The sequence below is a fragment of the Abrus precatorius genome, unplaced genomic scaffold (assembly GCF_003935025.1).
Source record: "Abrus precatorius isolate BTA unplaced genomic scaffold, Abrus_2018 Scaffold4, whole genome shotgun sequence".
NCBI lineage: Eukaryota > Viridiplantae > Streptophyta > Magnoliopsida > Fabales > Fabaceae > Abrus > Abrus precatorius.
In genome coordinates this window covers 8,846,516-8,860,362 of record NW_020874384.1, presented here as the reverse complement: position 1 = coordinate 8,860,362, position 13,847 = coordinate 8,846,516, and the positions used below count along the sequence as shown (strand labels likewise).

At 35.8% G+C, this 13,847-nt stretch overlaps 1 protein-coding gene across 1 annotated transcript; it reads right to left on the bottom strand.

Annotated features, from left to right (window-relative positions):
- Nucleotides 1–368: 368 nt before the first annotated feature.
- Nucleotides 369–13,519, bottom strand: LOC113866080 (MDIS1-interacting receptor like kinase 2-like). The gene is made up of 4 exons (XM_027500970.1): nt 10,993–13,519; nt 10,146–10,454; nt 5,759–8,251; nt 369–679 (listed from the first exon to the last, which is right to left on the bottom strand). The coding sequence occupies exons 1-4, from the start codon at nt 13,517–13,519 to the stop codon at nt 369–371; spliced, it is 5,640 nt and encodes a 1,879-aa protein (XP_027356771.1).
- Between the last annotated feature and the right edge of the window lie 328 nt (nt 13,520–13,847).

Genomic DNA, 13,847 nt, shown 5'->3' with positions numbered 1-13,847 from the left:
ATCAATAAACCAAATGCCTTTATATAGTGATCAAAGTTAAAGATGAAATTGTCAAAATCAATAATCACATGAAACAACAAATTCTTATTACTAAAATGATTAGTTAGCTAGCTGAGCTGATCACTTTAAAAATTTCTTATTTTTAAGGCCAAGTGAAAAATATAGAATGACTGTAGAGGAAACATTGCATCATTTAAAGCAGAACCATTGGCCTTAAAAATAAGAAATTTTTGTGCCCCTTATCATGTACATGACAATATTTTGCTTTTTGTGCAAAGGGCGAATAGTCACTATAATGAAGGATAAGATCGGATACAAGATAAGTATATGTACAAAGCACGTGCACCAGAAAATACTTAAATCATGAGTTATCTCATATCTGAAGTCTCCATTTCAAGAAGCTGAGCTATGCTTCTCATAGTTGGTCGAGATAGAGGGTTTGTTTGCAAACAAGAGAGAGCAAGGTTTGCAATTAATTGCAATTCCTTCAAAACATGGCTCTTCGCAGGAGGTGGTAGACGAGTATCTAAAATCTCTTTTAAGTTTATTTTTTGTTCACTTGAAGTTTGTATGTAGGAAACAATATCACCAGGGTGCCTTCCTGTAAGAATCTCAAATGCCAAAACACCAAAGCTGAACACATCACATTTCTCTGTCACTGCCATTGTGTAAGCAAGCTCTGCACCATAGTCAGCAGACAATCAAAATTAGCCAATTGCAAACTAGAAAAATTAAGTTGTATCAAATGGTAGAATTTAAGTAACGCTTTTTCTGAAGTGTGCAAAGCAGAACCACACGTATTAAGAAATCAATAAATGTTAAAATTTTTATAGAAAGTTAAGCATTTAATGTTATAAATCCCTTCCATCTTTATTATTGATATTCGTGATCTTCGAAAAAAAAAAAAAACTTACTGGGTCTATGTTCTTACTAGGTACTGTTAAGCACACGTTAAAAGAAATTATATAAATAAATCAAATTTTCAATGTGTGTCTAATGATACACAAGAAAAACTTATATATAATAAATTTTTATTAGAAATCATAGAATTTTTATTATGTTTCAAGATGTTATTGTATATAATTATTATTTATGTGTATATATTGTTTTTATATACTTTAAATAGGTGTAAATGCTAGATTGATTAGTTGTAATCCTTACATATCAGCTTAGGAATTAGCCTACCTAGAAATAAATATATCCCTTTAATTTAGCCTAAATATCAGTCTTATTGTTTGTATATTGATCTATATATTGAATGGAAACTAGAAACATGACAGGCAAGTCATTCAGCCATATTTTTTATATGGTATCAAGAGCCTAAATTTTGGGTGGGATGTTCGTGTCTTTTTTTTTTTCTGAGCCTTGATTTTCTTGTTCTTTGTTCGCTTAGGGGTTTTCTTGTTTGTCAGGGTTTTTTTTTTTTTTTTCCATTCATTACTTTGTAATGGCTGGTAGTACACCTGAATTTTGTGTCAAATTTACTGGAAAAAATTATGCAACTTGGGAATTTCAGTTTCAATTATTTGTTACTAGGAAGGAGTTATGGGGACATATAGATGGCACTGTCCCAGCTCCCACAGATGCTATAGAGTTAGCTCAATGGAAATTCAAGGATACTTGGGTTATGTCATGGCTTATAATGTCATGTGATCCTCAGATTGCTCTTCATTTACGTCCACACAAAACTGCCAAAACGATGTGGGACTACTTGAAGAAGGTTTATAATCAAACAAATTCAGCTAAAAGATTTCAGTTGGAGTACGAAATTGCTAACTACTCTCAAGGAAACTTGTCTATTCAGGAATATTTTTCTAGATTTCAAAATTTATGGGCTGAATTTTCTGATATTGTTTGTGCTACTGTTTCCACAACTTCTCTTTCTGATATATTGGTTGTTCATGAAGTTTATGATGAAGCTTCGACCGGATTTTGAGAATATTCGTTCTCATTTGATGAATCATCATCCTTCTCCTACCTTGGATGATTGCTTTGGTGAGTTGATTCGTGAAGAACAACGTCTCTTTACTCAAGCCTCTCTTGATTAAGACAAGCTGACTGCTGCACCTCTAGCCTTTTTGGCTCAAAGAAGAGACAAAGGTAGGGATATGAGTAAAGTTTAATGTTATAGTTGTAAGAATTATGGTCACATTGCTACACAATGTACTAAAAAAATTCTGTAATTATTGCAAAAAGCTAGGACACATTCTCAATGAGTGTTCAATTTGGCCTCAAAATCGCCAGCCTATTGCCTACCAAGCCACTATAGGAAATTCATCTTCTGGTCAAATTACAGATGGGACTTCACCTCCTTCTGTAGTCAATAATAGTGCTGAAACCATCGTTCTTACTGCTGACATGGTGCAACAAATGATTATTTCTGCTTTCTCTACTTTGTGGCTTCAAGGTAATCGAAAATCATCATCTAATTCTTGGCTTATTGATTCTGCAGCCTCAAACCATATGACTAGCTCAAAAAATTATCTGCAAAATGTTCGCCCATACAATGGTTCCGAACAAATCCAGGTCGCTAATGGACACACTATACCCATTACTGCTGTTGGAGATATTACTCCAATTTTGAACAATGCCTTTGTATCCCCTGAACTTTCTAATAATCTCATTTCAGTTGGACAATTAGTGAAAAATAATTGTAATGTACATTTTTCTCTTGATAGATGTTGTGTGCAGGATCTGGTGTCGAGGACAGTGATCGCGAAGGAACCTAAAGTTGGACGTTTGTTTCCTCTACAATTTTCTATTCCTTATCATGTGGCATTTTCTACTCATGTCAATAAAAGTGAAGTATGGCATAGGTAATTGAGACATCCCAATTCTGTCATTTTGTCTCGTTTGTTGAATTATGGTTGTTTGGGAAACAATAAACTTGTATCTTTTGATTGTTCTACATGTAAACTAGGAAAAAGTAAAATACTTCCGTTTCCAATAATTGGTAGTCGTGCATAACACTGTTTTGATATTATTCATAGTGATGTATGGGGGATCACACATGTTATTTCTCATGCCAACTATAAATATTTTGTGACATTTATTGATGACTACAACCGATTTACTTGAATTTATTTTCTTCGCTCTACATCTGAGTTTCTCTCTATTTTTCAGACTTTTCTTACATATATTGAAACTCAATTCTCTACAGTTATTAAGGTACTTCGATCTGATTCTGGTGGCAAGTACATGTCTAATGCAGTACATGATTTTTTGAATAAAAAAGGTATTCTCTCTCAACGTTCTTTTCATATAAACCCCAGCAAAATGGAGTGGCGAAATGGAAAAATCATCATCTCTTAGATGTGGTTCGTACTTTGTTGCTTGAATCTTCTGTTCCACCTAGTTTTTGGGTAGAACCTTTATCTACTGCATTTTATCTCATTAATCGTTTACCCTCCCAAACACTAAATTTTGACACATCATATTTTCGTCTTTATCATATTCATCCATCCTACCAACATCTACATACTTTTGGTTGTATTTGTTTTGTTCATTTGCTTTCTGCTCAATTTGTTAAATGTGCATTTATGGGATATAGTGCTCATCACAAAGGTTTTGTTTTCTATGATCTTAATTCAAAAAGACTACGCATTTCTCGGAATGTTGTTTTCTTTGAAAATCAATTTTTCTTCCCAACTCATGTTCATTCATCACCTGAGTTTGTTACTCTTCCTAATTTTGATGACATGATATCTCATATAAATCGATTCAAGCTTGGATTGGTGTACACACGACGTCCTCCTTCATCATTGTCCCCTTCTGATCTAAACCTGCAATCTACTGCTGCTCCACTAGTTTTGAGACGATCCAGCCGAGTTTCTCGTCCTCCGGATATGTACAGCTCTTATCATACATCATATACTACTGCTTTGATTTCTATTTCAGTTCCATCTTCTTACTCATAGACAGCTTCTAATGAGTGTTGGCAGCGAGCGATGCAAGAGGAACTTCATGCTCTTCAAGAAAATCAAACTTAGGACATTGTTCAATGTCCACCTCATATTAAGCCCATTGGGTGTAAATGGGTTTACTTAGTCAAACTTCGTTCCGATAGGACTCTGGATTTCTATAAAGCTAGGTTGGTTGCTCTTGGAAATCGACAAGAGTATGGGGTTGATTATGAGGAGACATTTGCTCTTGTGGCAAAAAGACTACTATTTGCACCATCATTGCCATTGCTGCCTCACAAGAATGGCCTCTTTATCAACTAGATGTCAAAAATGCTTTTCTCCATGGTAATCTCAAAGAAGATATATACATGAAGCCACCCCCTGGTATGTTTTCCTCTTCTACTAAGGAGGTTTGCAAGTTGAATCGCTCTCTTTATGGCTTAAAACAAGCACCACGAGCATGGTTTCAGAAGTTTCGCTCCATATTGCTTAAGTTTCAGCTTGTGCAAAGCCAATATGACTCCTCCTTGTTCCTTCGTAAGACTTCTAGTGGAATTATTCTACTTCTAGTATATGTAGATGATATTGTTATCACTGGGACATATCCTTTATTGATTACACAACTTCAGCAACATCTTCATGATTTCTTTCATATGAAGAATCTTCGCAATCTTACTTATTTTTTGGGGCTGGAAGTTCACACTAGTCCATCTGGCATATTCTTACACCAACATAAATACACTCAGGATTTGATTTCTTTGGCTGGTCTTCAAGATTCTTCATCTGTTGATACTCCTCTAGAGGTAAATGTTAAGTACCATGCTGACGAGGGAGATCTCCTTCCTGATCCTTTATTGTATCGACAATTAGTAGGCAGTTTGAACTACTTAACTATTACTAGGCCTGATATCTCCTTTGCTGTACAACAAGTCAGTCAATTTATGCATTCTCCAAGACATTTGCATTTGGTTGCTGTTCGTCGCATCATTAGATATCTACGAGGTTCTAATTCTCGTGGTCTATTATTTTCCACTGGGTCTCCTCTACGACTTATTGCTTTTAGCGATGTTGATTGGGCCGGTTGTCCCAATACTCGTCGCTCTACTACTAGTTGGTGCATGTTTCTTGGAGACTCCTTGATATCTTGGAAAAATAAGAAGCAAGATCATGTCTCCAAATCATCTACTGAATCTGAATATCGTGCAATGTCTGCTGCATGCTCGAAAATCACTTGGCTTCGAGGATTGTTGACTGAACTTGGTTTTCCTCAAGCTGAACCCACTCCTCTTCATGCTGACAACACAAGTGTCATTCAACTTGCTGCTAATCCAATTTACCATGAGCGCACAAAGCACATCGAAGTGGATTGTCATTATATTCGAGAAGCTGTAGACACATAAATCATTTCTCTTCCTCTTGTTTCCACAAGTTTACAGATAGCAAATGTTTTTACCAAGTCTCTCACAAGACAACGTCATCAATTTCTTGTTAGCAAATTGATGCTTCTTGATCAACCAGCATCAATTTGAGGGGGGATGTTATTGTATATAATTATCATTTATGTGTACAGATTGTTTTTATATACTTTAAATAGGTGTAAATGCTAGATTGATTAGTTGTAATCCTTACATATCAGTTTAGGAATTAGCCTACTTAGAAATAAGCATATCCCTTTAATTTAGCCTAAATATCAATCTTATTGTTTGTATATTGATCTATATATTGAATGGAAACTAGAAACATGACAGACAAGTCATTCAGCCATATTTTTTATACAAGGCACATGTCAGAAAATTCATAAGTGAATAGATATTACAGAACTAAAAAGAATGCAGAAAGGTGTGAGGCAAGCTCACCTGGAGCAGCATAGCCATATGTGCCGGCAAATGATGTCCAAATAGGCGAATCAGGCTTCAGAAACCTGGCAGTGCCAAAATCTGAGACATGAGCTTTAAGATTGGTGGACAATAAAATGTTCTTGCTTGATATGTCTCTATGAATTAAAGGTGGAGCACAATCATGATGCATGTAGGACAAAGCGCTTGCTACACCTTTGATGATGTCAAACCTTTTATGCCAATCTAATTCTAATGCTTCCTTGTCATCTCTCAGCGTGTCAGATAAGTTCCCCCTATCCATGTACTCATAAATCAAAAACGTGTGCACCCCTTCAGAGCAAAATCCATAAAGCTTCACAATGTTTCTGTGCCGTGTTTCTGTCATGGCTTCTACCTCACTCTCAAAGGTTTTTATACTCTCAAAATCTAAGTTGTCTGCATCACATTTCAACTTTTTTACAGCAAATACTTGACCTCCTTTCATCTCCGCTTTATAAACTTTTCCCAGTGCTCCTTCACCAATGCAATACTCGTTGTCAAAGTTCTTAGTAGCTTCAATGATGTCTGCATACACAACTTTACCATTAAAGTACCAAATTGAAAATGGATTTGGTCTGTTGAAGGAGGTTTTTTGCCTTGGAGCTCTTGACTTTCTCTTACAGCAAAAGAAAAAAATACCAACTATAACCAATGAGAGAACAAGAGCGCCTCCCAAAGAAGCAACAATAGGGATCACAACCTTGTTGTTGTGACTTGATCCACCATTTGGTTGAGTGAGAGAGACATTACAGGGTCTCAAACCTCTAATATTCCCACACAAATCTTTGTTGTTGCTCAAATCCAGTGGATGATGAGAAGAGTTGAATATGCCGCCTGTAGGAACAGGACCCTCCAAATTATTATAGGAGAGGTTTACGGCTGACAAGCTCAACATTTCACTAAGTGAGTCAGGAATTGGACCTGACAGATTGTTGTGAGAGATATTCAAGCTTATCAGATTTGAAAGCTTCCCAAGATCAGGAATTTCTCCCGAAAGTGAATTGTAACTCAAGTCCAAGAAGTCTTGTAAAGCTGCAAGGTTTCCAATTTGATAAGGGATTGTGCCATTCAAGTGATTGTTGCTCAAATTTAAATTCTGCAAGTTGGAGATGTCCCCTATCTGACTTGGGATTGGTCCCAACAGCAAGTTCATAGACAGGTCCAAAGACCTCAAATTGGAAATCTTTCCAATTTCTGCCGGTATCATACCTGTGAGTTTGTTATCACTCAAATTTAATTCATACAAGTTGGAGGAATTTCCTATCTGTGGTGGAAGCTCTCCTGATATTTGATTAGACGATAGATCAAGCTCTTGTAGTTGGTTCAACTGAAAAATCTCACTTGGAATGCTGCCACTCACAGCATTCCCTGCCATTCTAAGTAATTGCATGTTTTTACAGGAACCCCAATTTGCAGAGAACTCACCTTGCACCCTGTTATAGCTGAAGTCCATGTAAGTGAGATTAGGATACACTCCAAAATCCTCATCTGCATAACCTGTCAGCTGGTTGTATTCAAGTCTAACTCTATACAAGGCTGGGCAGTTTTTAAGGCTTTTTGGAATTGGGCCAGTGAAACTATTGTAGGCTGCACTGAAATTCACAAGAGTGCCACTTTTGCACACTTGTGGTGGTAATTCACCAATAAAGTTGTTTTCAGCAAGATGCAACACAGTTAAGGAAGACAAGTTTCCAAACTCTTGTGGCACAGTGCCATTTAAGTTGTTAGTGAAAAAGCGCACATCGGTTAGATTGGTTAATTTACCAATACTAGGGGGAATTGGGCCTGAGAGCTGATTTTGAGGCATTCTAAGAATGCTTAAATGTGTGCAATTACCAAGAGATGGAGGAATAGGACCATAGAAGCTGTTTCCATCAAGAGCAAGTAGAGTCAAGTTTCTTATGTTCCCTATTTCATTTGGAATTCTACCACCTAAAAGGGTGTCTTGGAAGAGGAGATTCCTGATACCAATGAGGCCACTTTTGGGCTGATCAGATCCATCAGGAAATAAGCGAGGGTCCAATATCCCAGTTATATCATTTCTTGAAATATCAAGCTCATAAACTTGAGTCAAATTGGCAATAGAAAGAGGGAGGGTGCCATTTAGATAGTTAGTAGAAAGATCAAGGAATTGAAGCTTTGAGAGGATGCCAATGTTTTGTGGTATGAGGCCAGTGAGATTGTTTACTTTGAGATCAAGACGAAGAAGGTTTGGGAAAACAGACAAGTTCAAGTTTTGAAGGGTACCTGCAAGTCCGGTGTAAGCCAAGTTTATTATAGTGACACTGCCTTGGGAATCACAAGTGATACCTCGCCATGAACATGGGCTTTGAGTTGTTACATTGGAGGAGCTGATCACCCATGACTCCAAAATGGGTTGTTTAGGAAGACTTTGTTTCCACCTGAAAAGGGCCTCAGCTTGTGTTAGGCCTGAAGTGCGTTGACATAGAGCAAGTAAAACCACCAAAGTAGCTGAAATTTGAAAGGAGGCATAGCATGTATGGTTGCTCATTGGAATGTTCACAACAAAATGGCTGCTTCAAGTGCTTATTTGTTTGATCAAGATTCAACACTTTCATATATGAATGTTTATATTACCATTACCATTACCCTTAGCTGCTCAATTAAATTTGACTTTTTTTTTATCCACGAACTGACAGCTCTTCTGGTTGATTTTTCTCGCATGAGAAATTTGTATAATTGACTTTGCATGAGAATAGGACCACATTATTTATTTAATTATTTAGCATTTAATATAAGGAAGGTCTTATATGAAGTATGAACTAATATAATATTCTTCTTGGAGGAGGATTTGTGTCACGGTATTCTGGTACTGCACTCAACCTACACTTGCAACTTAAGTCGTTACTGCATTCAATTAAATAATCGTATTTTATTTGTTACATACAAATTACTGAATTTTATAAACTGAAAAAAATGCATTGAGCTGCCTTCAAGGATTTCGGCTGCAGTTGCCGCTTGGAAACATTGCTGTTCTTTTGGAGAATAGTTTACGTCAAACTAGCAGCATCTCTAGCATTAAAAGATTAATTCAAAATATTGTAATATGATAAAAATATTTAAAATTATAAAATGTACAAAATGTATGAATTAAAAATATTGAAAAAAAAGGGTGAAGGCAACAAAGATATATGTAAATGTTTAAGAAATATTTCATTAAAAGATTGTCACTTTTAACGTTGTGTACTTTAATTTAAGATAGAGTACACTTCTTATATTATTACTTTATTAATTATTAGCATTTTTCATGATTTGTCATTTGATTTTGCTCTAAATTGAATATTATTTTAATTTGTAATCGATCCGTACAGAAATGGCGGCGACATTCATTTCTCAATCTTATTATAGTTATAATATTTTCTAGAGACTTTTCAATCAATCCGTATCTTTCTTTCCTTAATTTCATGCGCCACGTTCCTTATTCAAAGATTGCAATTAATCGTTATCAATGTTTTCTTAAAATAATTCAATCCCAAATTAATGAAAATTTAACTCACTGATTTATTAGATATAGTTATTTTTTCTGTAAAATTTTTACCTTATTTCTTGTACCAACACATCTCGCATAGTCATTTATGTAATATAATGTAACATTTACTTGTTAATTTTATCATATTACATTCTTTTCTTGATTCTTGATTCATTTTTCAATCAATCAATATGAATCTTTTCTTAAATTGATGATGAACAGTTTTTTCCTTTCCTTTCATGATTCTATTTTCATTTTTCCCGTCTTGGTTTTTATTTTTTATTTTTTCATACAATAGTTAAATCTTTATTAAATGTGTCTACCTTTTTCTTATTTTATTTTATAGTTTTTCTTTATTTGTTCTTGTGCTTAACTTCTTACGCACAGTATCTCATTTCTTAAATTATAATATTTTTGCTTAATTTGATACTTGACATCTCCAAAATTGATTTGCTACCAAAAGACACAACGTGAAATAAAACAAGTAAAAGAGAATTGCACAAATTTAACCATTCTAATATGCACAATAGACTACTTATATAAAAGATAATACCAGTACTATCCACAATTAGAGAAGTGCATAAGTTCAACTATCTTAATGCATACTTGTAAGCTAGTTGGCTGAGCCTGTTCTTTATGAAGAAAAAATGACTCTAATACTAAACACCCTTTTTCTTATCTTCTAAGAAGCATATGCTATTATGTTAAAGAAGAGAATGAAGAGATAACCGAACCATTTCTTTACATATGCAGCTCGTTGAGCCAAAAGGATTCCTTTTAGAAAAGAGAAAAGGCACAATCACATATAATATACACAACACATGAGCTTCATAAATTCTTTTTTTAGAAGTTAAAGCCTAATGAGTAATGAGTTACTTGGGAGTCTCTTATCAAGTTGCTGAGCTATGCTTTGCATGGTTGGTCGAGACTGAGGGTTGGTTTGTAAACATGATAGAGCTAAATTTGCAATCAATGCCAATTCATTCAAAATCTGTATATTTGTAGGAGCAGGAGGTGAGAGGCGTGGGTCTAAAATCTCTGGCAAGTTTATCATTTGATCACCAGTATTTGATTGTATCAAGGAAACAAGATCACCAGGGTGCTTTCCCTTCAGAACCTCTAAAGCCAATACACCAAAGCTGAACACATCACATTTCTCACTCACTGCCATTGAGTAAGCAAGCTCTGTAGCAACCACCAGCAAGTGAAAACAAGTCAATTGCAGAAACAGAGGAAGAAGAAAGTTGTATTTGGTTTTCTCAGCTACAACTTGAGATCATCTCAAACATAACTTTTGCTTTGGTATTATCAAAGATTAACGGATAATATATCTAATGGAGTGATAAACTTGCAGATTGACTACTTTAACTCAGTTTGGATAAATTTTTTAATAAGTACTTACAAGAATTAAAAATTAAGTAGTAAAATAAATGAAACTCTTCTTATAAGTTAAAAATAGCTTCTATTTCTCTATTTTTTAGAACCTCTTTCATTCAATATTTTTAAAACTTCGGGAGTATAAGTTGCTTTTAACTTATGAAAAAAGTTTTATTTATTTTTTATATTGATTTTCTTCTTCTACAAGTACTACATAAACTGAATCTTTATCTATAACTTGAAATTTCTGAAACAGAATAGTTCTAGTTAAAGTTCATGCAAAAGTGTTACCATAAATAAAAGCATGAAAGAGTTATGCAGAGGATAGGTGAATTCTGAAGCCCACCTGGAGCAGCATAGCCATATGTGCCAGCAAAATTTGTCCACATAGACGAATCATCAGGATTTAGCAACTTTGCAGTGCCAAAATCTGCGACACGAGCTTCAAGATTGGAGGACAATAGAATATTCTTGCTTGATATGTCTCTGTGAATTATAGGTGGAACACAATCATGATGCATATAGGACAAAGCTTGTGCTACCCCTTTCACAATATCAACCCTCTTAGGCCAATCGAGGTCTAATGCTTCATTGTCATTTCTCAGCATATCATGTAGATTCCCCCTATCCATATGCTCATTAACCAAAAATAAGTGCAACCCTTTAAAGCAAAATCCATAAAGCTTGACAATGTTACGGTGGCGTATTTCAGTCAAGGCTTCTACCTCCCTGTTGAAGATTTTTATACTCTCAATATCTATGCTTTCTGCATCACATTTCAACTTCTTTATGGCAAATACTTGACCTTGTATCACTGCTTTAAAAACCTTTCCTTGTGCCCCCTCTCCAATGCAGTATTGGTCGTCAAAGTTGTTAGTAGCTTCGATTATCTCTTCATACACAACTTTCCCATCAAAGTACCAAACTGAAAATGGATTTCCTTTCTTGGCTGCCAAGTCTTCTTGGGTTGGAACAACTGAGTTCCTCTTATGGATAAAGAATAAAACCCCAACAATTACCAATGAAGGAAAAAGGGCACCCCCCAAAGAAATGATTATCACAACCTTGTTAGTGTTACCTCCACCATCAGTTTCAGTGAGTGAGACCTTGCAAGCTGGCAAACCTTGAATATTCCCACATAAATCTCTGTTGTTGCTTACATCTGGCAAATGAGAAGAGTTGAATATGCCACCATCAGGAACACGGCCACCCAAATAATTGTAGGAGAGGTCCATGGATGACAAGCTCAACATGTTGCCAAGTGAATAAGGTATAGAACCTGAGAGGTAGTTGTGAGAGAGATTCAAGCTTATCAAGCTTCTAAGCTTACCAAGATCAGCAGGAATTTCTCCAGAAAATGCATTGTAACTCAAGTCCAAAAATTCTTGTAAGGATCCAAGATTTCCTATTTGGTAGGGAATTGAGTCATTCAAGACATTTTGGCTCAGATTCAAGCTGACCAAGTTGGAGCATTCACCTGTTTCATGAGGAAGTGGTCCCCAAAGTATGTTCTTAGATAGGTCCAACAACTGCAAATTAGAGAGTTTTCCAATTATTGGTGGTATCATACCAGAGAGATTGTTATTACTCAAATTTAATTCAGACAGGAAAATAGGATATTTTCCTTCTTGCAAAGGAATTTCTCCTGATAATTGGTTGGATGATAGGTCAAGTCGAACTAGCTGCTCCAGTTGAAAAATCTCAGCAGGAATATTGCCACCTATTTCATTCCCAGCCATTGTGAGGGATTGCAAGTTTTTGCATGCACCCCAATTTGTAGAGAGCCTACCTTGGAACTTGTTGTGGCTGATGTCAATGTAGGTGAGGTTGGGATACACCCCAAATTCCTGATCCACATAACCTGATAGCTGATTGTTATGGAGTATAACCCTGTATAAAGATGCACAGTTTCTAAGGCTTACAGGAATTGGGCCAGTGAAATTGTTGTAGGATGCACTGAAATTTACAAGCTTACCACTGGTGCACAGTTGTGGCAATTCACCAGTGAAGTTGTTCCAAGAAATATGCAACAGAGTTAAAGATGAAAGCTTTGCAAATTCTTGTGGCAGCTTACCATACAAATTGTTGGAATAAAAGCGAAGATCAGTTAGATTGGTCAGTTTTCCAATGCTTGGGGGAACTTTGCCCGAGAGATAATTCTCAAGCATGCTGAGAACTCTTAAGTGGGTGCAGTTGCATATAGATGGAGGAATAGACCCATGAAAGTTATTTCCATCTAGAACTAACACAGTTAAATATTTTAGGTTCCCTATTTCATTTGGAATTGTGCCACCAAGAGAGGTATCCTGGAACAAGAGATTCCTTATAGCAATGAGCCCAGTTTTGGGGTGATCAGTTCCATCAGGAAAGAAACGAGGATCTAACATCCCTTTTATATCATTTCCTGACACATCAAGCTCATAAAGCTGAGTCAAATTGGCCATAGAAAGAGGTAAAGTTCCATCGAGATAATTGGTGGAAAGGTCAAGAATTTTGAGTTTTGAGAGCACCCCAATATTTTGTGGTATGGTGCCAGTGAGTTTGTTTACTTTGAGATCAAGACGAATGAGGTTTGGGAAAGCAGACAAGTTCAAGTTTTGAAGGGTACCTTCAAGTCCTTTGTATGCTAAGTTTATTACAATGACACTGCCTTGGGAATCACAAGTAATACCAGGCCATGAACAAGGACTTTGAGTTGTTGCAGTGACATTGGTGATCCATGAACCCAAAATTGGTTGGTCAGAGAGACTTTGTTTCCACTTGAGAAGGGCCTGAGCTTGTGTCAGCCCTAAAGTACATTGACAAAGCACCAACAAAACCAACAGAGTGGCAGGAACTTCAAAATCAGCGTGGTTGCTTCTATGCTTTGCCATTGGTTCCCAATTCTTCACTTTTTTACTCTGTAACTACCATTTGTTCTTCGTTTAAATTGGGAACAATGCATCAAAGTTCAACTTTCAAACTGAGTTGACTTTGATAATTAGTATTCGCAGCCATGAATTTACTTTACTTAAACGATCATTGCCGTCATGATTGCTGTCGGTTTTAAAAAAATTGCACCTGTACAAATTTCTTATACCTGCAAACGTAATAAAATCATGCATGATTGTATTACAAAAAAACTATCACCGTACTTTGTAACATATTAATTTTTAATACATTATTAATCGATTAAAATTTATTAAATATTGCAAAAAAATA